Source organism: Haemorhous mexicanus, chromosome Z (genome assembly GCF_027477595.1).
Source record: "Haemorhous mexicanus isolate bHaeMex1 chromosome Z, bHaeMex1.pri, whole genome shotgun sequence".
NCBI lineage: Eukaryota > Metazoa > Chordata > Aves > Passeriformes > Fringillidae > Haemorhous > Haemorhous mexicanus.
Genome location: NC_082381.1, coordinates 41,467,965 through 41,494,365, shown reverse-complemented (window position 1 = coordinate 41,494,365; position 26,401 = coordinate 41,467,965). Strand labels below are relative to the sequence as shown.

The 26,401-nt window shown below is 43.7% G+C and overlaps 2 protein-coding genes across 2 annotated transcripts; one reads left to right on the top strand and one right to left on the bottom strand.

Moving 5' to 3' along the window:
* The first annotated feature begins 2,281 nt into the window (after nt 1–2,281).
* On the top strand, nt 2,282–10,371 carry SMU1 (SMU1 DNA replication regulator and spliceosomal factor). The gene is made up of 12 exons (XM_059873792.1): nt 2,282–2,441; nt 2,686–2,896; nt 3,003–3,155; nt 3,757–3,867; nt 4,239–4,367; nt 5,336–5,455; nt 5,851–5,967; nt 6,160–6,287; nt 7,033–7,159; nt 7,548–7,715; nt 7,974–8,126; nt 8,751–10,371. Exons 1-12 carry the CDS (start codon nt 2,416–2,418, stop codon nt 8,847–8,849), a joined length of 1,542 nt encoding a protein of 513 aa, XP_059729775.1. The 5' UTR covers nt 2,282–2,415; the 3' UTR covers nt 8,850–10,371.
* Nucleotides 10,372–18,710: 8,339 nt separating this feature from the next.
* On the bottom strand, nt 18,711–26,300 carry DNAJA1 (DnaJ heat shock protein family (Hsp40) member A1). Its single transcript, XM_059873419.1, has 8 exons — nt 26,031–26,300; nt 25,746–25,923; nt 24,567–24,671; nt 24,239–24,466; nt 22,753–22,867; nt 20,765–20,880; nt 20,099–20,199; nt 18,711–19,309 (listed from the first exon to the last, which is right to left on the bottom strand). Exons 1-8 carry the CDS (start codon nt 26,160–26,162, stop codon nt 19,091–19,093), a joined length of 1,194 nt encoding a protein of 397 aa, XP_059729402.1. The 5' UTR covers nt 26,163–26,300; the 3' UTR covers nt 18,711–19,090.
* Nucleotides 26,301–26,401: the final 101 nt, after the last annotated feature.

Here is a 26,401-nt window from a genome sequence, read left to right as displayed (position 1 = left end):
GCATCCCATCGGCTTCACGGATCCTGCTTCACAGTCAGTGCAGACTGGTGACCTGGTTGGCAAAAGGCAAACCTCATTCCTGGTGCTTGAGCTGCTCTCCCAGAGAAGCAAAAGAGCAAGATGCATGAAGGAGGGGAAAGCAGGAAACTGACTACTTTTGAATCAGGAGGTATTAAAAAAAATATTTTACTAAATTTTCTGCCAGAAAGAAAGGTAAACATATTGCCTTAAAAATTTTCATTCCAAGGTGCTTACTTCCGCTTAAGTAATGGGCCTGGCACCAGTGAGGACTGGGGTCAGCACCAGTGTACTAGAGATAACTGTGCTGCCTAACTGCATCAAGACTGTATATATCCCTTTGCATCCACTTCCCAGTGGAGCCAAAATACATAATGGAAACCTCTCTTTCCCTTATGTAATGCTCTGCCAGAGCTGGCATCCTGTGAGTGTCGGCTGGAAGGATCTCTGGAGGGTTCCAGACACTGGACTGCTGCCAGCACCAGATGAGATTGGCCATAGCTGTGTCTAGCCTCAAAGTCTAAGTCTGATTCTTCTGTGCTTGCATAGCACTTGGAGCACTGGGACCCTTTTCTCAGATGGAGAGCACAAGAAGGTTTACCTGGGGTGCCCATCTCTGCATCTATCAGGGAAGGAGGGCCAGAAGGGCTAGGTAAACCAGCACGCAGTCCAGTCTGTTAGCAGGTTCCTGTGCTGAAGTCACCTCTCAGAAAATGCCATCCTGAGGACTGGGACATATCAGGACCAGGTAGCCTGCATGTTGGTTTTTCCCACTAGAGGCTGTTAACACTGGAGGGAGAGCAGCAGGAGAGCATCAGCTGAATTTACTGAGGAATTGAGCCAGATTCCCATGTGCTGCCAGCACAAAAATAGCTGCCATCTTTAGATTTTATGGCTTTTCTTTGTTAGAGTCTGGATCAGACTTGTTTTCAAAACAACCTTCAAACAACATAAATATACCTGTCATTGAAAACCAATAGATCTGGAACGATTAAACAACACTTCCCTGAAGTAATCCCTGCATCTCTGTAAAAGCAGTTAAAAAAATTAGTTGGGATCACAGAGAGGAAACAATGGAATGCAGAATGTTAGCCATGTACTTTGCTCACTGTTTTTTCAACTTCATGCTATTGGATTACTTTCTTGAGTACTCTGGGGACAGAGACAGCAAAGAACAGCTTTCCTTGGCAGAGGGAGGAAGTTTCTCACACACCGCTGTATTTTCCATGGCTCATCTAGCAAAATGCACACGCCTGAAAAAACAGCAAGAAAAAGTCCATCCAAGAAGGGGCCAATACCGTGGATTCCACACCCTCATGTGCTGGCAGTCTAGCTCTGGCAGTCTCTCTAGATCAGGCTGGGTGGTATCACTGGGTCACTGGGTGCAGGTGGGAAGTGCTGCACGCCAGAAAGCCATGTGCCGCATGATCTTGGCACTGCCCGGGGAACAAAGAGCCTCTCTTCCTGACAAAGAAGCTTATGTGCAGCTAGGAGGGTCACAGTGAGTCTTACTCATCTTGTAGCACTAACCAGTGCTACCTCAGTGAGAGTCCAAGCAGGACGGATGGACTGCCAGGGCCACCTTAAGTGTGTTCCAAGGCGAGTTGTCTTCTCATGCTCATCCAGGCACCACTGAAGGGCTCTGCCCAGTAGACCATAATTTTTCCAATTCTTAGTCCATAATTAGAGCAACCAAAACATGCTATTAATTTCCCTGCTCATATTGCTTTGTCCACTGTCATTCCTTCATACATGACCACACTCTTGAGATGCAGAGCTCACAATGGCTTTTTAAGGCTTGCAAACTGCAAGTAGCACCCTGGACTTGCACCTGCGCACCTGCACATGCAAAGAAACACGTGGCCAAGGACCTGCTGTGTCTCTTTGCCAGAATGCCTGACCTGCAGCCCACCACTGGGAATCTTCTGAGATCCCTATGAAGGAACGACAGTGGGTGGAATCACAAAATCAATTCGGTTGGAAGAAAACTCTGAGATCACCGAGTCCAAACCATCAGCAAACATCACCTCGTCAACCAGACCACAGCACTAAGAGCCATGTCCAGTCTTTCCTTAACCACCTCCAGGGACAGTGACACCCGCGCTCGGCATGCCGCCCGGCCCCGCGCCCGCCCGGCCCTGCGCTGCCGTCGCTCCGCCGCCGGGGAGCGCTCCAGCCCCGCCGCCGCCGCCGGGCGGCCCCGCCCGGCGGGTGACGTCACCGCACCAGGGGCGGGGCGGAGGCGGGCGCATGCGTTATTTATTCCGAGGTGGGGGCCGCGGGAGGAAGTGGCGTCCGGAGCCGTAGCGGAAGGACGGGCGGAAGGCCTGGCAGCGGCGGCGACACCACTACTACCACTACTGCTAGCGGCGGCTCCAGCAGCAGCGGCACTTCAAGATGTCCATCGAAATCGAGTCCTCCGAGTACGTATACCGGCGGCGCGGGGCGGTGGGGAAGGACCATGCGGCGGCCGGAGGAGGGGGGAGGGAGCGGTTTGGCGGCCCGGGCCCTGAAGCAGGCCCCAGCGGCGCAGGCTAAGGGAGGCGAGAGCCGGCGGTCTCGGCGGCCCCGGGGCCGTGGGGGGGGCCGAGGGTTGCGGACGGTGCCCGGGGAGCGCGGCTCGTGTGTCCAATGCCCCGGTGACCGAGCGCTGTGTTTCGCCCGCAGCGTGATCCGGCTCATCATGCAGTACCTGAAGGAAAACAGTCTCCACCGGGCGCTCGCCACCTTGCAGGAGGAGACCACCGTGTCCCTCAACACCGTGGACAGCATCGAGAGCTTCGTGGCGGACATCAACAGTGGGCATTGGGACACGGTGCTGCAGGCCATACAGTCTCTGAAGCTGCCCGACAAGACCCTCATCGATCTCTATGAGCAGGTGAGCAAGCGCGGGGTTCCTGCGGGCTGTTGTGGTCCGTGTGGAAAGCTCTGTGTGTGTTTTTCACTAACTCCTTGCTGATGGAGACATTTGTTTCTGGGTGCAGGTTGTGCTGGAGTTGATCGAACTGCGAGAGCTGGGTGCTGCCAGGTCTCTGCTGAGGCAAACGGATCCCATGATCATGCTGAAACAAACTCAGCCAGAGCGCTACATCCACCTCGAAAACCTTCTGGCCAGATCTTACTTTGACCCTCGTGAGGTACGTTGGTTAATCCTTTCTTTAGAGACCTTTCCTGCAGGAGCCTCAGCACCATTGCAGGCTGCTGATGGCTCACGGCTTTGTTTTTTTTTTTTTCCTTGGTTTGGGGAGTGGGAATGTGCAGTTTCACAGTTTGATGGTTTTACACCTTCTGTGAAGTGTTTGGGAAGTAGTGCATGACAATCACGAGGGAGCAAACCTGTGCTGCTGTTTGGAGTTTGGGGATTTGGCCCTGTGTGCTGCCACAGGATGATATCTGCAGCTTGCCTTTTCAGTGTTACCTAGGCAGCAGAAGAAAACACGAGTTGTGTGAACAGAAGTAGTGCTATGCAATAACAGTGAAAACAAGGCATTTTTTCTGACTGGTAAGATCAGTCTGAAAGTGTTTATGAGGCTGTGTTAGGTTACTGGCTAACTTAGTTAAGGGACACCCTGATGATTCTTTGTTTTTAAGGTTGGTATTAAAGAGAAGAGTTCTTTTGGAGGCCTAACAGAAAATTTATAAGGAAGGGGTTTTAATTTCAGAAGAACAGAGCTATTTTGAAAAAGAAAAAAATTAATTATTTAGAATGATAATCTCATGAAAATAATTTTTCTCTAGGCATACCCAGATGGGAGTAGCAAAGAGAAGAGGAGAGCTGCAATTGCACAAGCTTTGGCTGGTGAGGTCAGCGTGGTGCCCCCATCTCGTCTGATGGCACTGTTGGGGCAGGTGAGTCTTGAAAGGTGTTCTAGTAGCTATGTCTTTAGATTGTTGCTTCATAAAAGTAGTTCTGATATAGTTGAGTCTGCAGCAGTATAAAAGTAAAACTTAAATTAAAATAAATTTGATGTGGTATAGTTAAAAAAAAAATCACATGTAGGAAGAATTTTCTGTAGAGAAAGTCATCATGCTAGCAGTAGATTTTTTCCAGTAGAATAAATATGCAGCACAGTGTGCACTTTGAGAATAACATTCTGTAGCAGACGTGGTCTGGTGTGTTTTCAGCCTTTTCAGATGCTCAGAATACTCGGTGCAGTGTTTCTAAGTGGTAGATCTGTGTTAAGTGGTAGCTAATGGTGTGGCTTTCATCTCCTCTAAAGGCACTGAAATGGCAGCAGCACCAGGGCCTGCTTCCTCCTGGGATGACCATTGACTTGTTCAGGGGCAAAGCAGCTGTGAAAGACGTAGAAGAAGAAAAGTTCCCCACGCAGCTGAGCAGGCATATTAAGGTAATGCTTGCTTTTGTGTGTTTCTGCTGCTCTTTCCTTCCCGTGTTTTACGTTGGGAGATAAGAGGGCTTATCATGTGAATGCTTATTTTTCCCTGCTGTAAGTCGTTCCCCTCCCCCTCCGACCCCCCACCTGTAAGTTTTCATCCGTTTTCCGTGCATTATCTTATCAGAAGGCTTTTCTTATCGGGAGTCTGAGATTAGGTATTTTAACAAGATTGGGTGCTTATGGTGTTTGTGATTAAGATAACAGCATCTTTGACTTCACAGTTCAGAACCAATCATTTTACTGGTATTGGCATTGTCCCCTTTATTTGTTCGGGGAAGTACTTGTGTCTTAAACTGTTTTTCAGAAGCCATGAGCTTCAACTTAAGAAGTTTGTGGTGCTCAGTAACAACTTGATAAAAACGCTTTATTAGATTTTTTTTGTCATTGTTGATCTTGTATTTTTGTTTGGGCTAGTGAAGCTTTTTTCTGTACTTGGTTGTCATGGCCAGTTGCATTTAAAAATTTAGAAATCAAAACATTGGACATTGAAAATAACGAAACATTCTCTGTAAAAATTACTCCGGAGTAACATTACTCCTAATGGAGCAACTTCAGAAATTAAGTTTTAAAGTCTGACTGTGATAAATGTTAATTAAAAAGGTGTTTGTTAACAGAGAATTCATTGCAAAAACAAAATGCAAAGAAACCAACTCAGCTCCTGATGTAACCATGCAGGGTCTGTTGTAACATCGGATATTACCAGACCAAAAGGAGGGTGGGTTTTTTTGTCTTACCATTTTTTAAAAATACAGCTCTCCGTATTGACAGGGTTTTTTTTTGTACTTCACCATTAAATGTGTGTATACATACCTCTAGGAAGTACTGTATTTTTACCATCAGAATGACACTGCAGTTTTGTTTTAATGAGTTGAGTCTTTTAAATTGCTTATTAAGCTTTGCTTGTATTCTTTTCTAAACAGTTTGGGCAGAAGTCACATGTCGAGTGTGCTCGGTTTTCTCCTGATGGACAGTACCTGGTTACTGGCTCAGTTGATGGCTTTATTGAAGTATGGAACTTCACTACTGGAAAGATTAGGAAGGTAAGTTACTCCTTATTTCACACAGAGTGACTTTGGTGTGCCAGAGTGCCTGGATCTATTATTTGAGATAGTTTTAATTTCTTAGGGACTGTGAACCTGAGAAGATTGTCTGTTTAGGTGATGGAAATATCAGTCTGGAATAGTTACGTGGGTGTAGTTGTCTGGTTTGTCATAGATTTTTCTCTGTGATGATTTCTTTATTTTATTGCACTCTTGTTGCTGCCGTTAAAATGGTGACAGTGGTAGTACTCTGTATTACTGTAAATCAGACTTCATAGCTTTGTAAGTTATAAAACCTAACTGAAGTTAAAACTGTTACTGCTTTTGCACTTTGCCTTAAAATATACTGCATTGATTTCACTACTCTGACTCATGAATCTTCTGCTTTTGTTTAGGATCTGAAGTATCAGGCACAAGATAACTTCATGATGATGGATGATGCAGTGCTGTGCATGTGCTTCAGTAGAGATACAGAAATGCTAGCAACTGGAGCGCAAGATGGAAAGATCAAGGTACAAATATTTTTGTATAGTATGTTGGGGGAGGTGGTGACCAAAAAGATCAGTTTGCAGTAGCAGTAATATTCCCATTCTGCATAAACTCAGAGAAAATTCAACATGAATCTAACATATGTATTTGTTCTGATGTTGAAGCTCATTTGTTCTCATAACAAAGTAATCACTTTCTTGCTATTTCCTTTTCAGGTGTGGAAAATCCAGAGTGGTCAGTGTTTGAGAAGATTTGAACGAGCTCACAGTAAAGGTGTTACATGCCTCAGTTTCTCTAAAGACAGCAGTCAAATTCTTAGTGCTTCATTTGATCAGACAATCAGGTAAATAAACTGAGAAGGTGTGAGCTACAGTGTGGGAGAACAGAAAACAATTTTTCTAATTAAGCAGTTTAACTATGAGTTAGTGTAATCTAGAAGGTGCCTGTAGAGGTCTCTAGTACACTATGCTTCTCAAAGCACAGGCAGCCTTTCAGTCTGGGCAGCCTGTTCCGGCCTTGTCCAGCTGTGTTTTCAAAATCTCCAGGGTTCAAGATGGCACTGCCTCTCTTGGGGAAAATCCTGTTTGGCTATAGGGAAGGATATTTTTGGGTTGGTTTGATTATGCTTGTTTGTTTTTATTTGGTTGGAGTTTTTTGGTGGGATGGGATTTTTTTATATCCCTTGCCTTTTGTACTTCAGCTGTACACCTTTTGAGGGGTCGAACTTCATTTATTCTGAAGACATGTTGGGTAATGATGTTAGCTCAATAGTTACAATTTTTTAGGTGTTAAGATGTTAAAATTATTTAGGTGACTATACCTTGCTTTCTTCTTTCCTCTTTCCCCTGTTTTTTTTTTTTTTTTGTAAGTATCATTGTAGGATAGATTAGAAGTGAGAATAGTTATAGTCAGAAAAATACTCACACTGTTCTAATCTTAATAGGCAAGAGAATCCTCAAACCCCTTTTCCTACAGTTCTTGGCATCTGGAAAGTGTTGATTACTGTTTATGTAATGCAAAATTCTGACCTGCACCTACTTGGTTACTGAGTGGGATTTGCATACTCATTTCCACCTCTTTTCTGACAGGATTCATGGTTTAAAATCTGGGAAAACCCTAAAGGAATTCCGTGGTCATTCTTCCTTTGTCAATGAAGCAACTTTTACCCAGGATGGCCACTATATCATCAGTGCATCCTCTGATGGCACAGTGAAGGTAAGATGGCATTTACCCTTTGTAAAGAATACTTTCAGACTCTTGCTGTCTTATAGCTCCTTTGTTACAGTTGTTGCAGTCATTGCAGAAGGACTTGGGGTTATCTGCAGTAATGAGTGTGCTTGTAACTTTGCTGTAGATTTGTGTGAGAACTGCTGAAATTTGTTACTCTACTTTCAGTCTCTTGCAGAGCGTGTCTCTGCTACATTTATGAAATGGGGACATAAGTGCAGTGCTTTCTGCCTCTTGTGCTTTATTCTGGACTCTGAACTGACTGTGACACCTCTTGTCCTATGATGTGGGGATTCCCTTATCTGAAGTAATTGCATATCAGGTCATGCTTTTTCATTTTTGAAGCTAATTTGTTTCATTTTATTTTTTAAACTAGGTTTGGAATGTGAAGACAACAGAGTGCTCCAACACCTTCAAGTCTCTTGGTAGCACTGCGGGGACAGACATTACTGTGAACAGTGTCATTCTGCTGCCTAAAAACCCAGAACACTTTGTTGTTTGCAACAGATCAAATACAGTTGTCATCATGAATATGCAAGGACAAGTATGTGGTCTTACTGGTATTCTTCTGGGTCACTCTGTCATTTCAAGAATGCTGAAAACCTACTTAATAACCTACTAGCAGGGTTAAACCTGATTTCTCTGGTTTGCTTGCATGACAAACTATTTTGAACTCAAGTTTATAGAATGCAGAAAGCTCTTGAAGCTATGGAAAGATCTGTGTTCTGAACAGACCTAGTTCTTAAATATTTTTGCCATGGTATTGATATGCTGCTGTTTAATCCTGCTGTTTTCTTTACAGATTGTAAGAAGTTTTAGCTCTGGTAAGAGAGAAGGTGGTGACTTTGTCTGCTGTGCGCTTTCACCTCGTGGTGAATGGATCTACTGTGTTGGTGAAGATTTTGTGCTGTACTGCTTCAGCACAGTGACGGGCAAGCTGGAGAGAACTCTGACTGTAAGTTTTCAGCTCTAATCTTTTCCAGAGTTTTAAACACAGGGATGATGTAAATGTTAATTATGAAGTCCATTCTCAGACCAAGCAAGCTTTCATCTCTAGCAAACATGATTGGTAACAAATGAATTTCAGGAATTTGGCCATACAATGTGTTTGTAGTTTTTAGAACCATTTAATTGTAGAAATTATGGAAGTATTTACCAATCAAGCAAAGACTGAATTGGTTCAGACTTCCTTAAATGAGAGCATATTTTGACCTGCGCTCTAGCTGGCGGAGAATCTGAAAAGCCCATCAGATTTAAAGCTATCAAATTTAAATTTGCTTTATATTGAACTTAAAGAAGAATACCAGCTTGAATGTCTAAATTTGATAAGGAACACTTTGTGGATTTCAGTGGATGTAAACCTTCACTGAACCTTCCCTTGCCCTACAAAAAGTAACTGCCATGACAGAAACTGTTGTGACTGGAATTAAATGCTGGTATGTGTACCCCTGCTTTTGCTCTATGCACAAATCCTCCTTAACTGTCAGTCCAGCTTTCCTTTAGGTTTTTTGGAGATAATACTTCTCTTGAATCTGCTGAAGGAAGACTCTCTTAATGCATCTTTCTGCTTCCTCTCTAGGTCCATGAAAAAGATGTCATTGGCATTGCTCATCACCCCCACCAGAACCTGATTGCCACTTACAGTGAAGATGGCCTCCTCAAGCTCTGGAAGCCGTAGACTGATTTTGCAGCAAGTTCTGAAGCATGCCTGTTAGTTGCAGGTTACTAGTGTTTGTGCTTTAACAAGGTCTAAATATGCAGAGTGTGATACTTGCTCAATTTTCAGTTCAGGTTTCCAGAGAATTACATTTTTACCTGCCTAGAGTTGAATTGATGCATAAATGTAGCATCAGTTAATTTCATATACTTTTTACTAGAGTAGTTAAAGCAACTTCAGTGAGAATGCTTTTTCTGCCTCCTGAAGTGTGTACTCTTCCTACAATGTTTGTAAAAGTTCATTGAGCCAGCAGCTGTACATGCTTATGAGTGGTTGCTGACTTACTAGAATACAGTAAAATGCCTTTTTTTTTGTTGTTGTTGTTTTTTGAGTTAAATGTGGAATGGAAAGCTGTCTCTTCCCCACTGCTGAAACAGGAATAGTTTCCTGGAATGCAGATGAGGATACAGTATCATCAGCTTTGTCGCTATAGGATATGAAAGAACACAAGTGCACCCTGCTGCTCTCAAGGTGAAGAAAAAGGAACCTTTATTTTCTGACCCCAAAATCTATAGTTTTCCAAAAGTTACAGTGGATTGGAGGGTGACAGTGCCACCTCTCCAATGACGCTGGACAAACAACGGTCTGTCAAATTTCTCCTCCATGAAAGAATGCAAAACAATGAGTTATATAAAGAAGGTGTGTGAGAGTTCATTAGAACAATGTAAACATCAGAAGGCTTAGAGAATCTTAAAAAATCAGGGCAACACAGCTTGAAGATGGGGTTATTTCTATGCCATTGGGCTTTGTGTGTTCAATTTTCACTATCATTTTTCCAATTATATTGGAAAGTAGTGTCACAGCTGCCTCAGAATGAAACTGTCCTTCCCCATCTGCCAGCACTTCCTACTATAGACTGTAAAGCTGCCTAATGTGACAGTGAGATACAGTTGACTTTGTTTGGGGATTTTTTTTTTATTTTGTTAGTAATTTTGTTTTACTTCACTTCCAGACTAAAAGGAGTTATTACCGGGGCTCTTTTCTTATAAGTGCAAGATGTTTTCAGACCGGCTATAACTGAAACTGGGCTCCAGGGGATCAAAATTTTAAAACATGCAAATGTTGCATGTTTACATAGGCTGAGTTCCTAGTGCTGTAATAATGCTTTTAATAAGTATTTTTAAGATTTTGTTTTTAAATTTCATATGCCTGTGGACCTAGCTGAGATTATGCTTAGGGGTCCCACAAGATGATAAAAAGATACTTGCAGACTCTTCAATTTGAAGCACATGATTTTTTGTTGAGAGATTCTGACTAATGTACACTGTTCTGAATGTACACCAGAGTCTTCTAAAGTCTGACTGTGTCTTTTCTAGGATGCAGAAAAATGAGGTTTTTTCCTGTAATGATGAATCAAATGCATGTAGATTTGAATCTGCTATATTGTGTTCTGTCGTCATCTCTAGTAGAATGCTTTCCTACTGCAGTAATCTTTCAGAAAGTAATAACTTGTCTTCAACTTAATAAATTAGTTCCACTTTAAGTATTTTGTCTGTGTCTTTAGTGGGGTGGGGAAATGTAGAAAAAGCTCAGCTGGAATTCTCACACAGCAGCTTTGCTACAACTGTGGTGTTCAGTTCTCTTGAGCTATGATGTCTGAATTCCCAGGTTGTTTTTTACTTCTGTAGATATACTAACAGAGGGGGCTTTTAGATGCTAAGTGATTATTTTTTCTGCCTGAAAAACAAGTATCTGTCAGTGATACCTGACAAGCTCCATGGGCACTTAGTAATTCTGTTAAGGGGGAAAATCTTGACAAAATATTTTTAGTCGTACTTTCCTATAGAAGAGATGCTCCCTTCTTTCAGGATCTTTGACCCTTGACTGGTCTCTCTCTAGCACAACTCTGTCCCTTTTTTATGGGAAGACCAAAACCAGATGGAACATTCCAGTGTCCTCACTTTTGCTGATCAGCTAGGAAGGACTGCCTCCATCTACTGCTGTCAACCAGGACACCATTTGCTTTCTTTCCAAAAAGATGGTTCAAATCCAGGTCCACCAGGACCCTCAGCTTCCTCCTTAGCTGTTTTCCAGCTAAGTGCCCCCCAGCATGTGCTGTTGCATTGGGGTGCTCCTCCCCAGGTGCAGCACTTTGCACTTCCCCTTGAATTTCATGATATTGTCACCTCATCCCTCTGGATGGCAGCTCAGTTTTATCAGCTACTTCTCCCTCTTCAGTGCCATCTGCAAACTTGCTGAGGCAGTACTGGTCCTGGGACACTGCCCTCCCTGTGGACTTAGTTGTACTCATCACCACACTCTGGGCCTGGTGTTCAGCCAGTTTTCGATCCACTTTGCTTTTCACTCCCATACCTCAACACCTCTGCATGGATTGTATGGAAAACAGTTCCTTACAGAAGTCCAGGGACACAATACCCACTTCTGTCCTGTCACACACCAGGTGGTCACTCCATTGTCAAGTGTATCAGGTTGGTTAAGCATGACTTCCCTTGGGTGAATCCCTCCTGACAAAATCTCCCTTCAGATGGTTTTCCTACTCTTGATGCACCTGCAAATGGCTTCTGTTTAGCTGCATGCACCATTACCTTCCCCGGCATTGAGGTGAGATTGACAGACTATTTCTTTGGATCTCCCTATCTTTTCCTTCTCAAAGAGAGATTTCCACAAGTTTTTGGGCACTTTTCCCAGTCACCATGATCAATCAAAGATTGTCAAGAGGGGCCTTGCAATGATATCTGTCATTTCCCAGAGCACGTATGGGTGTGTCCTATCAGGGCCCATGGTTCTGTGTGTATTCAGTTTTCTCTGTCCTCATCCTTACACCAAGGGAACATCCTTCTTGCTCCAGACTTTCCCCTTGATCTCTGGAATTCTGAGAGCTTATGTTGTCACTAAATAAGACTGAGGCAAAGAAGGTACTCAGCACCTTAACATTTTCCATGGCATGTGTGATCACGTGCCCCATCTAATTCTTAATGGCCCCACATTTTCCCTGCTCTTTCCTATTTTTGTGCTTATAGGGCCCTTGTTATCCAGTTAAACTTTAGCTTCCATAACTTCATCTCTGGATGCCACATCTGTGTGGCACATCACATCTGTGTTCCTTCCAATATATCCAGCCTTGGTTACACCCTCCAGATAATTCCTTTTTGTGTTCTAGTTTAGCCAGGTGTCTTGGTTTCGAAAGACATGTATCTGCTAAGGAAGGCAGAAGCCTCCCCTGAAATGGAAAAGGTAAACCCCCTCCCTCCAAATGCTATAAATTTTAAATTAAGGGGCTCTCAGGCAAAAAATATGGAACCAGGAAATAACAGCTCTTTATTAGGGGAGAAAATAAAAAGATAAAACAAACAATGCAGTAAATCAAATCAACACTGAGAGAGTCGGAATGACTCTGACCTGACACCCTGTTGGTCAGGGTGTTGGTGGCAGTCCAGTTGGAATTGTGGCTGCAGTCCTCCTGGAGTGTCAGGTGTGGTTCTGCTGGAGCAGAGGGTCCTGTAGAGGTGTAGTCTTCCTCTGAAGATTCAGTGGCAGAGGCAGCTGTTCTGTGGGAGGAGACCCTAGGTACAGTGGGGTGGAGATGCCTTGGGAGGGCACTCCCCTGTAGGTGTCTGTCAACTATGGCTTCCTGCCAAAGGTCTAGAAAGTTCTGTGGTTCCCCCTTCCCCATTGGACTGTATGTTGGTGCCACCCTCTTCCCCTCATTTCATTTGTACATCCCCAATCACTCCAATCCTGCTCCTCCCCTGGTCCCCTATCCCATTGGTTCTTTGTACCCTAGCCCCTCCTACCTGCTACAGTGTTATAAACCCTGTTCCCGTGCAGCTGCTTGCTCTTTGCCGCCTGCTCTCCTTCAGCTTGGTTGTTTCCCTGCTTCTCTCTTACCAACCCTGCCTGCGATCCTTCACTGCTCCTTCAATAAACCCAGTTGGACCCTCAGCAGAGTGTGCAGAGTCCTCCTTCCTCATCTGGTTGGACCTTTCTAAGCTACCTGGGATTGTATACGCGTGAGGAGAATCGAGGAGACAGCTCTCCTGGGAGTTGGACCACCTGCCCAGGATTCCCTCAAGTAGGAGAAGCTGTGGAGGGCCTTCTCATCCTCTCCACACCAGCGAGACATTCCCACACTGTTCCTCTGGGGAATCAGTGGAGAAGCCATGCTGGTGTTCCAGAATCTCAAGATTACATCTGGGTAGGAATGCTTGGCTCCTCCCTCTGGCAGAGCATCTCACAAGGGGATGCTATAGTTCTTATAAGCCATGCAGTGACATTCAATAGCCTGTTATCAGCAGATGTCCCCTGTTGAGGGAGGAGTGATTGTGATCACACAGAGAGATAAAGAGAATTGCCCACTTGACAAAAGACAACTGCCCTACAAATGGCAAATAGAATACAATTTTCTTGGCGATCCAGGACACCAGGAGTTCCTTGTGCACCCCCAGAGACCTCCTGGTCACTTTTGTCTGGCTTGCTGTTCACTGGGATGGACTGCTCTCAAGTCTGGGGGAGGTGTGACTTGCATATTAACTAACTTTCTTGGCTCTTCATTCCAGAGCCTTATCCTTTGGAGAGCTTCTAAGCAGATCTTTGAAGAGACTAGTCTGCTTTTCTGAAGTCCAGAGTTGAGAACTGGCTTTTCATCCTAGTTTTTCCACTCAGTATCCTGAACTTCACCATCTTGTGGTTACTGCAGCCAAGGCTGCTTTTGACCTTGATGGTCCCAACAGTCTCAACAAGCTCTTTGGTTTTGAATACAAGATCCAGCAGAGCACCTCTCCTAGTTGCTTCTGCTATCAATTGGGTCAGGAAATTCTCATTGATGCACTCTATGAGTCTCCTGGCTGATTATCACAGAATTGTTAGAGTTGAAAGGAACTGCTGGAGATCTAATAGAATCCCCTCCCAAGGCAGGGTCACTTAGAGCAGGTGGCTTTTGAGTATCTCCAGAGAGGGGGAGTGTGACCGTGTTCACAGGGGTCCAAGGATGAGGGAAGAGACGAGGATCTGATCCCATGTTTCAGAAGGCTTCATTTATTATTTTATTATATATATTACATGAAAACTATACTAAAAGAATAGAAGAAAGGATTTCATCAGAAGGCTAGCTAAGAATAGAATAAGAAAGAATAACAAAGGCTTGTGTCTCGGACAGAATCCGAGCCAGCTCACTGTGACTGGCCATTAATTAGAAACAACCGCATGAGACCAATCACAGATCCACCTGTTATATTCCACAGCAGCAGATAATCATTGTTTACATTTTGTTCCTGAAGCCTCTCAGCTTCTCAGGAGGAAAAATCCTAAGGAAAGAATTTTTCATAAAAGATGCCTGTGACAGGGGAGTCCATGTCCAGTTCCAGTGCTCTGCCACCCTCAAAAGTTCTTTCTCATGTTGAGGTGACCTCAGCCACTCCTCATATGGCTTCCCCTCAAGGCCCTTCATCATCTTAGTTGCCTTCATTTGGATGGTCTGTATTGGCCTAATGCATTTCTTACATTGTGGCACCCAAAACTGCCCACAAGACGAGGTGGGGCCACCCCAGTGCAGAGCAGAGCAGAGCACAGAGCAGAGCAGGACAAGTCTCTTCCTTGCCCAGCTGTGATGCTATGCCTGATGCACCCCAGGACAGGACTGATCCTCCTGGCTGACAGGGCACACTGGACAGCTCTCACCCACAAACTCTCAGCTTGTTAATTTGTCCCTGGGTAGAGCTTGAAACATTCCAGTTCCTCTCTCATGTAAACAGAAACTTCACCACCTTGCTTCTCTGACATTTCTCTGTTGTTTCTAAAAAGGACATAGCCATCCATGACAATATTCCAGTCATGTGAGCTATCCCACTATGTCTCAGCACTGCAGGGACATCATGGCCCTGTGAATCCATATATATATATATATATATATAGTTCTTGTTCATTCCTCATGCTGCATTTTTTTGTATACTGACACTTCATGGATAATCAAAGAATGGGGTTTCCTAGAAGGGATGTGAGAGGATTCACCATAGCCATAAGCACCCACAATACGTTTTGTGCTTTGATCCTTAACTCCAGGGGCAGCCAAGGTACATCTGACTCTGCAGTGGTTGCTATGACCTGCTCCCCAGGAGGAAGCAATGGCACAATCTTTGCCATTTGCACCCTGCCTCCCAAGTCCTTCAGTTTAAAGCCCATCTCACCAGACTGGCCAGAGTGCTGCCAATGATTCTGTTGTCTGTTTTAGCCAGGGAGATCCCCTTCCCCCATAACAGCCTAAAAATCATAAAAACACAACCCACTGTTATAGAAGACAAAACCTTCTTGATGGTTTTGGCCACAAACCCAGACATTGATTTGAACAATGTGTCTGCCTCTGGCTGTCCTGATTTCTCTAACAGGGAGGACAGATAAGGAGATGACTTGGGCATGGGGATGACTTGTGATATTTTTCACCTGCCTTGCCAGGGCTTTATAGTCTTCTTTGATCCCACCTATTTTTTGGCTTTGGTGTCACTTGTACCCATATGAAAAAGTGATGTGGGTAGTGGTCTATGACAGGTCAGGGTACCCTCTTGGCAACACCATGGATCCCAGTTCCTGGAGGGCAGGATGCCCCTCCTGACTGTCTATTAGGCTGGCAAATGGACAAGTCAGTGCCGACTACAACCACTTGATGTTTCTTTTTGCAGTAATCACGATGCACTGCTGGTGAGGTTCTCTTTGTTGGCCTTGCTCATGGACATCTAAACCCTTTAAAGCATCAGATCTGTATTTTTGGTCTGCATGTTGAAGGGTGGATATTGAATTGGAGCCCTGCTTTTGTGGGTCCCCAGAGTGCAAGGCACCTCATGCTCAGTGGTGTCCATTGCAGGTGCGTGGTTCTGAACCCGCTTAACTATCTCTGCTTCAGCCCCTCTGTATACTGCACAGCCAAGTGACTCTTGTCATTCAGCCACCTGCTGCAGCTGGTCATCCACCTGTGCACACTTTGTGCAGGTACCAGCCTTTCCTTCAGAAGTATCTGGGCATCCATGGAAACATACCACCTGTCTGACACCTGCCTCACCAGTCCTGCCTGCATGGAAGCACCAGGCTTCTCCGGGGCTGTCTCAGTAGACACACTGGCTTTGGCTGAGGAATACCCACCACTACGGCAGAGACCTAAAGCACTTAGCACTTATCTGAGATGTGGGTCTACTTTTATTATTATTATTAATTATTATTATTATGTTTTCCTGACAGCAGTTTACAGAATAGTTGAAGTCCCATTCTTTGGGCAGTTCTCATTTTACTCCCTAAGGAAACAGTTAAGCCTGGCATTTGTTTATGTGCTGATTTGAAAAGACTGGCTTAAATCAAACCTCACTTTTCTTAGTGTGTTTTCCTAATGCTCTGAGCAGGAATCAGTCACAAACATGTCTTCCCAGGTGAAGCTGCTAATGAAAAATCATAGGGCAAGTTGCTTGCTTGTTTGACCTTGCATCACACTGCAAATTCAGACCAGATTTGGGATGATTTACACCCCTGGGCTGAACCAGCCGTTTCCACTCTTGCTGCCTAGCAGGTATTCAAAACTATGGGAAGGAGAGGACCTGTAGCCTAAGGGCTCTGAAAGCAACGCAGAAATGAGAGTAGGCTCTTTCACAGCCAACCTGTGCAATACTGGAACTCCTAGTTTTTATGGGAAAAGATATGAAGTCCTAAATGCCTGGTGCATAGTGAAAAGAATAATTGTAATAGACTAAAATATAAGCTTGATCATATGAATTAGTTGGTGTTGAAACGCTGTAATTGTAAACTCAGACTATAATAGGTCAGGTTACTATACTCATAGTTACAGAAACAGCTATTTTGTGCTACTATATCCTCATTTTTAACAGCTGTCTATTCTGCTTATTTCCCCAGTGTAGAAACTGTATCCCACATAAAGCAACAAGTCAGAAAAAATTGTTACTTCATTTTCCAGTGGCACAGAACTCGTCTAGCTGCTTGCTCTAACAGTATGATACCTGGAGTATCACGGGAAAACAAAGTCCTACCAGCGCTTGCCATCCAGTGCTTTTTGCCAAAAGCTTAGTCTTCTGCTGCCAGTATTTGTTTGGGGCACAGATTTTGTATCTGTTATCAGTTCATTTCAAAACAGAATACTAATCTGGTGGTGTTCCTGCTGCCCTTCCTCCATGAGCAGAGCATCCTTCCTTGGACTGCTCTGCTAAAGCTTCTAGAGGCAGCTCCTGGTCAGCCACGCTCCTCCGGGAACCCGCCCATCTGCTGTGCAGCCATCAAGTACGCAGCAGAATTGACATGGCCTCCAGAACGCTAACCTCAACTGTGCCAATACAGCTGTGGGTGGGTGTGGTGAAAGGAAAAACTGTTCCTGAGAAATAAGTTTATGGAATGTTTTTTTAAAAAAATATAATACACTGTCATCTGAAGCAAAATCATGTCCCACTGTCAAGCTCAAGGCTGTGAATGGAGTGTTGTTTGTCCTTGCTGTTTTGATCTAGTGGTTAAGGAAAAAAAAAAAAAACAACAAAAAACCAAGGGTGCCTCAACCGAAAAAAAGTAGCTTATTTGCTGCTTAAGTCTCAAGCCAGCTGTGCAGGATTGAGCTCTAGCCAGAGGAAGATTACTTTCTGTTTCTCCCCTTGACTCAAACCATCCTATTGATAGAGCACAGGCACCTGCAGGTCATATTTTTCAGCTAACTGATGAGCTCACTCAAGTAGAATTTGGAAAAACACTTGGCCTACAGAATTTTATTTCTGTTGAGAAAGAAAACAGAAAAGTAGGTGAAACATGCAGGTGAAAGATCACAGTTGTGTAGGTACCTGAAAGGGGGAACATAAGAGGTACAAAATCCATGGCATACCAGCTGTCTTTATACAATGAAACTTGTAATGCTTAGATTAGCTAGAGATGTTTTTTTCTAAGAGCTTCCAGATATTCAGGTTACAACACATGCACTGCCACGCAGCAGCTACTTAGATGACTTCTCCTCGTGACATTTTTGCTGCAGAGCAGTATGAAAAGCGTAAGCTCTGTCCCGAGCCAGATGGTTGAGTAAGATTAAACTACCACACTAGAGGTTAAATCTGGACCTGTCCTCTCAGCATATTTTCTGAAAGAAAGTTTTAAAGATTTTTCTGTGAATAGATGTCTAAAAAGAAGGGGGTGGTGTTTTTGAACCAACATCTGGTCTAAGAAAAGAGGCAATGAACAATTTTTGTAATTATATCGGAAACACTTCATCTACAATAATTAGAACATTCATACAGAAATTTAGGAGTCAGCTTGAAATAATGCACACAATACATTCATTTCAGAACATCCTAGACGCAGTGGTTGGTTGTACTCACTAGCCTTCTTTCCTCTGCAGCATCACACATACATACTAAAAGGACTGGTACTGCTCTCCACAACACACCAAGGGTATCTGATTTCAGTAATCAGGGTGGAAATCAAGCTTCACCTAGCAGCAGTCTGATGTTCCAAGCCCCTTGCGTGCTGACAAAGCCTAGAGAATTTTACTAATGCACAGCAGCCAAGGCAGCTCCAAGCAACCACTGGCTCCACAGGCAGTGCGGCACAGGACAGCAGCCAAACGGGAGTGACCGATGAAACAAAGCAAGCTCCACATGCAGCTCTGGGGTCAGAACCAGTGCTGGCACAGGAAAGGACTACCTGACCTTATGTGGAATAGCGTGGAGCACTTGGGGATCTCATTACATTAATGGGCCTGTGAAGACTGACCACATCTGTGTCAGCCTCATCTACTATGTGGGTGCATTACAGCCAGGCCCTGTTTAATGAACACCAGTACAAGCCCAAACATTATTATCCTAATTGGTACAAAACTTTACTACACCTTACCATGGATTATAAGTACTTGTGCATACTTTATTCACAGAGTATAAGATCTAGAATTCCTAAAGAGCACACCACAGAATCTTAGTTTAAGCCTGGGCAATTGCACACATAGAGGAATTACAAGGTTTGGAATAAAAGACAAGCAGGTAAGGGAGTTTTCTGGACCAAGAGGCAGGGGTGAAGTGCAGTCAACTTCATTTCAGCTTGCATCCTGGAGCTTTATACAAATCGCAAAGTCAGTTTAATTACTTAGTTTATTTCTTTACGCTTTTAGAAATGACTATGGCTGGATAGAACAACAAATAGCAGGTGAGGGTAAACTGCTTGTAGTCCTTCACTCATCCACTACTGCATACAAAACAAGCATCACAAGTTATTCACTGGCCCATTTATGATGTCTGGCACTGAACACCACCTCTAGGCTGATGCTCATCATCTTCATACACTTCTCCGTTATAGTGGTGTTTTCGCTTTTGAGATGGATCGAAGTCCACTAATTCCACCTGTTCCATTTCCTCAGTTTCTTCTATCTCCTGCCTTGTAGGTAGCAGTTTTTCGAGTAAGGACAGCTTATCTGAGGAGAGGAAGCCACTCTCTGGGAAGATCACCTGAAATCAAGAGCTAAGGTTACTCAAGTCTATCTGAACTGTTTTTTCATTAGGTCAAATATCTGCCAAAGTCAGATTTGTTGTTACTTAAATTCAGAGCTTAAAAAATTTATCAGCATCACTAAGCTGTTTTTTAATGCCTGCATGAAGTTAGCTTTTAACTCTGGCAACTCAATCAACACCTTTTTTCTGTCGCAGGTTGCCCTCTAGAATCAACCACAAAAGCAAAGTAGAAATATAATACAATAGCACATACTACTACATACTTATAATAGCATATACAACTACATATATATAACAAAAATAATTATATATATATATATATATAAAAACAAACAAAATGTAAACATTAGAGATATGGTTAAATATATTCTAAGCTGTAGCACACGGGGCCCACTGCTATAGCTCCCAGTATTAGCTTCTCCCCAGAGAAGAAAATCAGCATTTTCCAACCTACTCTTCTGCTTCAGTGCAGAAGTTGGAGTTACTCATGCATCCTTCCTACAGGACAACAGAAACTGAAGAATATGTCAAGCAAATGGAAATTCACAAGGTTGCTGAAGAAACTCCTCTGGTACCTAATGTGCTTTGAGCACACAGTGTTCCTAAGTTTTCTCTGTTCTGAACTGTAATTCAATGGGTTCCATGTGCCCACCATTGTAAAGAACAAATACCAAAACAGGATATCTGATTATTGGTATCTCCTCTTTACTGAGGCAGGGCATATTGGTTGAATTTTGGATGGATGTTCAGTCCTGAAATGCTGTGGAAGTGAGTTGATTCACTTACCCTGAATTCTATGATCAGACGTCCTTTTTCATATGGTCTGCGATAAATTGGCATACCTTCATTCAACACACACTTAATAGCCCCATGCTCGACAACCTTGCCTAATAAAAACAAACAAAAAATTACCAAAAAAGGAAGGGAGCCATGCAAGCAACAGAAGTAGCTTTAGTTATAATTCCCTTCAATATTTATGTAGCTTTCTACATTGTGGTTAGGCAGCAACACCAACATGTAGTAGTCTAACAGGAATTTACTGCCTGGTAATATATGAGTAGGAAAGCAGACTGATGTCTACATTACATTCCTGTAAACCTTGTTATGCTTCCCAAAGGAAGCATACTTACAAATTTATTAAGTGCTCCATCGCTTCCAAGGCTGAAAAAGTGGTTTTCAGAGACCCACGGACTTCAATTCTCATGAGATATCCTCAGGATGCAAGTATGTCCATGAGGTAAGGTCTGTTACTATGTCACGCAAAGAGAAAGTTACTGCTGACTGCTATGCAAAAATCCTTTTTTATTTTAAGATTTGTACTGCAAAGACTAGGGCAAAGAATTTGATACCAGCACACATCCCTTTTACATCAAGATGGGGTGCCTCTGTTCCTTTAGATTTCCAGCTTACATTCACTGTATGCTTGAATTTCCAACAGAAAGCAAATCTTACCAGGATTGGAGGTAATAATAATAGTTCTGTTATCCAGAGTTGTGATGGGCTTTTGAAAGCCACATAGTGCTTCAACCAGTTGAATATCCATAGACAGAAGTAGATCTTCATCTCGTCTAAGGCAGAACCAATCAACAACAGTCACAGTGAGAGAGAAACAGCACAAGGATCATATGCAACGTAAAGATTTAAAATCTAGAAATTACAATAAGCTGTAATTATAACAGAAAACCAGGCATTTAAACAAAGAATACCAAATATCCATGTAGCTCATCAATTACTAGAATGACACCCAATCTGAGAGTCATTATGATCGTGTAAAGCTATCTAAAGTGTTAAAAGTGTTTACTGAGAAGAAATAAATACAGTAAGGCCCACTTGCATCCGCTTTCACTTCACTGCTCCTTCCCAATTTAAAAAAAAAAAACAAACTCTCAGCCTCATAAACACTAAAACTGGGACAATTAATTAGTGTCTTTGCATAGATAAATACCATCTTAATTGCACTAGCTTGCACTATGGTGATCTGTTACACTAAAGATTTATTACTAGGCTAAGTCTGAACAGTGATGGCCACTCTGGGTAATGATACAAGTACAAAGAAGTATTTGGAACAGATAGCGTTAATTACTTTTAACTGTGTTCTGACTTCAGTATGGCAATACTAGTAACTGTCTACATGTTCAAAGGCTACAAAATCCTTCATCTTATTCAAAGAATATAGAGCACTTGCCCTATTTTTAAAACATCTCTGACAGGAGGCTTGAACGAAAAGCTAATTTTAGACTCTGACAGGAGAGGAGGAACATCCCACTTATGTGAGAGCATGACCTCAGCATAACCCCACAAGACCAGTAATATCAAGGGTTATAGAAGGACACTAGAACTGAAGGTATTGGGCAGAAGGACAGACAAAAATTATCTAGCAGAATTGTGACTTCAGGTCCCAGGAAACCATGAGAGCAGTTTGGCATATCTGAATCAGTGTCTGGTTTCACTGAAAGTTAAGAAAAATCAGCTGAGTAAGCTCATCCAAAGCAAACAGAAGTGATTCCTGACCTGTGAGCTCAAAGTTCCTTGGCACAGAATTCTGGCACCAGCTTCAAGAGCTCAGCACCATACATGATAGGCAGACCAGCTGCAGGTTTCCCAAGAACCTTTGGCTCACCATTCCTTTTTACAAGCACAAGGTCAGTGGCAAGTGCTTTCTCTAAACCCGCCACTTCCTTTGTAACTGCTCTGAGCAGCAGCAGTGAGAAAACAAATTCAACACACTTCTGCAAGATCATCAACAGTGCTTTTAACTGGACAGACTAATTCCACAAACAGCAACACTGAGCAGTACTGCCTGGGAACACGAAATAGTTGAGATGTGGTCAGCGCTGCTTGAGTCACTTTTGCTTTCACAATAAAAACCAGACAGGACCAATTATCCTGCCCGTAGCACTTGGGCAGGAAATTAAGTGTGGGAAACCACGTTTGATCACAAGGGTGCACACTACACTGAGTAAGTTTGTCCTAAGTAAGATCCATGAACACACACAAGTGCACACACTCCAAGTCTTCTGTGTCTTGAGGCCATGTGGACAACAGTGGACTACATTAAATGGCAATTTTCTGAGCTAAGTCATTGAAAGCAAGGAACAGTCACAAATATTCAAAACTACTAAAAATCTCACTATTCCAATGAGTTCTTAAAATTAAAGATTTGTAAACTCTTAAATGTAACTACTCTTGTTTGCCTTCTATCCCCTTCTGCTGCCAAAGCTCACAGGAGACTACCTCATGCCATTAGAACACAAGTGGCCAGACTAGTTGCACCAGAACTCACCTCAGCTCCTCTGACCACCCAGACAAACTCATGGCTGAGTGACAGTCATGTGATCCTATCTCCTGACACTCCAGTACCTACAAGATGAGCGGTAACCAAGGAAGCATGTGGAAAAACATCACAGGAGATAACATAAGAGAATTCAAGCATCTTTTACCTTGTAAATACAGAGTGGTCTTTCTGATCCAAGACAATAATAATATCCCCTGGCTCCAGACCTGGCTCTTGGTCTCCTTCACCATGGAATGTTATTTTCTGACCATCCTTCATTCCTATTGCACAAAACAAATAAACATTTTTCTTATTTTTAAGACAAAAGCACCAACAACAAGCACTTTCATAGGCATGATCTGCTATAAAGATATCTCTCTGGATCTTTAAGCAAGAACATCAGGATCTTCCCTTGAAACATTTGTTTTTATTTTTTTCTTTTAATCCACTCACTTGTTCAACAGATCTTAGCGGTGCTAACCTGAATTCAGTCTCAAGACCATCAAGTTTAACTGTACTGCCAAAAGAGCCACCACCATAAAGTCCTAAAGGAAAATATCATCAAAACAGTTTTCATTATACACACAAATACAAAAAAGAAATCAGAAACACTGCGTACAAACTCTATTTCAAGAGCAATTGACCAGTCAGCTTCTTCAGATTCATAATTACATGGCACATCTCCTTATGAAGCATCATCTCAGCCTGCCAAGTCGAAGAAGCATTCCCCATGGACCGAAAACCTCCTGTAAGAAACTTGTTTCACCCACACAAGAAATCTACTGAACAAAAATACTAGCTTTCTTATGCTATGAGTCTCTTTTCCCTTCCTTCTAGAAAAATGTCCTTCTCATAAGACTTCCCTGTTCAAAACATCAGTAATATATCCCTTCTAGTCCTCGTAATTACTACTACTGTAGGATTTCTCCTACAAATTCAGGCACCGCATAAGCTCTGCTTACATATGTAACAGCTGCAGGTCACAATCACAAGTGAGTCTGTAAAAGTCATGTACTTGTCAGCTTACTCTGTCTTACAAGCTGCACTACTCCAGAGACTTTTCCCATGAGCTTTTGGGCAGCCCCCTCAACACAGATGCAATTGTCACTCAATACCATTATGTTCTCCCATCACGTTGAGGGTTTGTGTACTGAGTTGCATTCTGCCAGGCAAGGAAGTAGTACCTGCCCTGGGCAGCACTGTCAGGGGTGTGCAGCCAACAGAGTTCTATGCACGAGAGGCTTAGCACTGTCTCTGCACCCTATCACTATAGCAGACCTGGTTCCCCTTCACACTGAAACACAGCGGAAGTGATCGGAGTCTGCAGGGTTTCGCTACAGGCAGTGAAAAGTGATTAGGCTACCTGATCACAAACTCGGCTTAGAGGGACCTGAAAAATAATTCACTGCTTACAATAACACAGGTTTCAGAATTCACTCTTAGTTATGTGCCAGGTTTAAGAAGTGAACACAGTCAACCTTCTCTAGAAAACAACTCTACTTCTTGTAAGGCAACAGTGAGCAATTTTCCTATGTATTCAGCATGGTTACTTACGAAATTAACACCACATATTTGCTAAATCTTCTGTTTTAGTGCTGCAAAGTCAGTCAGCATATTCAAGTTTAATACTTCACCTCGGTAAGACATCTCACCTTTGTCAATATGAACTTCCAGGATCTTCTTCTCTCGAACAATTTTTCTGCCATTGCAGCTCTTACACCGGTCCTTGGGGCTGATACGCTCCCCATGCCCCTGGCACTCCATACACACAGACTGGATCTGCTGCACCATTCCTGGCCCAATCTGGTGAATTCTGATCTGCATGCCTGTTCCCCTGCAATTAGGGCAGCATTCTACTGCACCTTTCTTACCACCACGACCTGAGAACAAAAATTGGAGATAGGCGGTTACATGCTACCAGAAAAAAAAACCCCAAAAGCTTTAGAAACATCTTCTCTTTAGTATTAGTTTCAACATTACCTTCACACTTGTCACAGATAACATTTTTCTGCAGTGCAAGTTTCCTCATTGCACCATTGTACATATCTTCCAAACTTACTGACAACTGGTGGACCACGTTTTTACCTGTAAAAGAAAAAATATTTACTCAAGCTTAGAAGCTTGGTCTTCACATCTCCCTGCCAAGCCATGATCAGACAAGTCTCTGGGCTTTAGCATCTTGTTTCAACAGAGCTTTGTCTTGTTTTGCTCGTATTAGTCAAAAGCCCCTTCTCAGCTGCTGTCACATTAGGTAACAGTTGTTACGACTTTGAGTCTCATAAAGTCAGAGGAGACCTTCTGTGAAAGTACAAACAGTAACAGCAACAGAACATACAAGACCTCAAATGTTTAAGTTTTATAATGCAGGAGTCTGGTTTCAATAAAGTCACCACACAGATCTCCTACAAACAAGTGAGAGACTCTCTCTGAAATCTCCAATTCGGCACTTTCTTCCTCCCACCACGGGATCTTCTGGAACCAGAAATGACCGACTACATTTTTACCCTCAGGAGCTCCTCATCACGTCAGCTGCTGTAGACTTAAGTTTTCTAAAGGATGCAGAGATCTGGGTTGTTACAAGCACTTTGACACTCTTAACACTTTGATACAAAATTTTTCTTCCCTTTCTCACCAGATCTGCACTAAGAGGTGATGGGGACAGCACTGCTCTAAACAAGTTTAAAGTTTTTCCCAGCATGATTAAACTGGAGCTTAACTTCTGGGTAGCATCTTACTGCAGCTTCAACTGTGAAGCTTACCACTGCACAGTGCAGAACACAGGAAAGTTTCACAGACTGAGCTGGATCTTGATGTTTTGTTTCGACAGCTGCTTTTAGATGCTACACTTACAGTAGCTTAATTAATAAACCATTTAAAGATACTTTAATCCTTCCATTTCCTATTTTATCTACCAGCAGCTGGGCTTACACTCAGCTAAAGGTACTCAGAACACACCTGGTTAGCGATTAACAGAGGACAATGCACAGGAGACCAAACTACCACAACAACCGATCGCCCTCCCTTGGGGTTTCAGGCGTTAAGGGACAACAGTTTTTTCCAATTTTCAGATTAAGCCTGTAACTTCAGTTAAACTCTGTTTAAACTCCTACACCTAAGACATTCTCCACAGAGAACCGGATACACCCGCCGATACGTTACCTCGCCTCTCCCTCTGCATCCTCCCCCCGCCGCCGAAGAACATATCGAATATGTCCATAGGTGACCCGAAGCCGCCGCCAGAGCCGCCCTCCTTGATAGCTTGCTCGCCTCCTTTGTCATACAGCTCCCTCTTCTTCGGGTCCGACAGCACCTCGTAAGCTTGCGAGATCTGCTTGAACTGCAGAAAGGACAGTCACGGGCACTCAGGCACCTGCAGCACCGCCGGCGGGACTCCCCCCCTGCCCCCTCCCGCCCGACCCCACCGCCCCGGCCCGTCCCGCCGACCTTCTCGCCCTCATTGGGGTTCTTGTCCGGGTGGTACTTGAGCGCGAGCTTGCGGTAGGCCTTCTTCAGCTCCTCGGCGGACGCGTTGGGCTTCACGCCCAGCACATCGTAGTAGGTGGTCTCCTTCACCATAGCGGTGGCAGTGGCGGCAGCAGGCCCCCGGAAACGCACAACCCACTCCGCTCTGCTCTGATCCCGACTCTTCTGGAAAGTTCGGGCCGGTCCTGCAGCCCCGCCGCTTAACAGCCGGCCCCACCCCGGAAGTCCTACCCCGCCGAACGCCGGGCCCGGGCGAGTGGCCCACCAATGGCTGATGGGGAGGGGAAGGCACTTGGCCAATCAGGGCCCGCCTCCGCCGCCCGCACTGAGCG

Excerpts from the sequence above, each read along its gene's own strand:
- SMU1 (XM_059873792.1), top strand. The coding sequence starts at position 2,416 with ATGTCCATCGAAATCGAGTCCTCCGA. Across the intron at positions 2,442-2,685 it reads ATCGAAATCGAGTCCTCCGA|CGTGATCCGGCTCATCATGC; the intron begins GTACGTATACCG and ends TTTCGCCCGCAG. Across the intron at positions 7,160-7,547 it reads CCTCTGATGGCACAGTGAAG|GTTTGGAATGTGAAGACAAC; the intron begins GTAAGATGGCAT and ends TTTTTAAACTAG.
- DNAJA1 (XM_059873419.1), bottom strand. The coding sequence starts at position 26,162 with ATGGTGAAGGAGACCACCTACTACGATGTGCTGGGCGTGAAGCCCAAC. Across the intron at positions 25,924-26,030 it reads ACCCCAATGAGGGCGAGAAG|TTCAAGCAGATCTCGCAAGC; the intron begins GTCGGCGGGACG and ends TCCTTTCTGCAG. Across the intron at positions 19,310-20,098 it reads GTCTGATCATAGAATTCAGG|GTGATCTTCCCAGAGAGTGG; the intron begins GTAAGTGAATCA and ends TCTTGATTTCAG.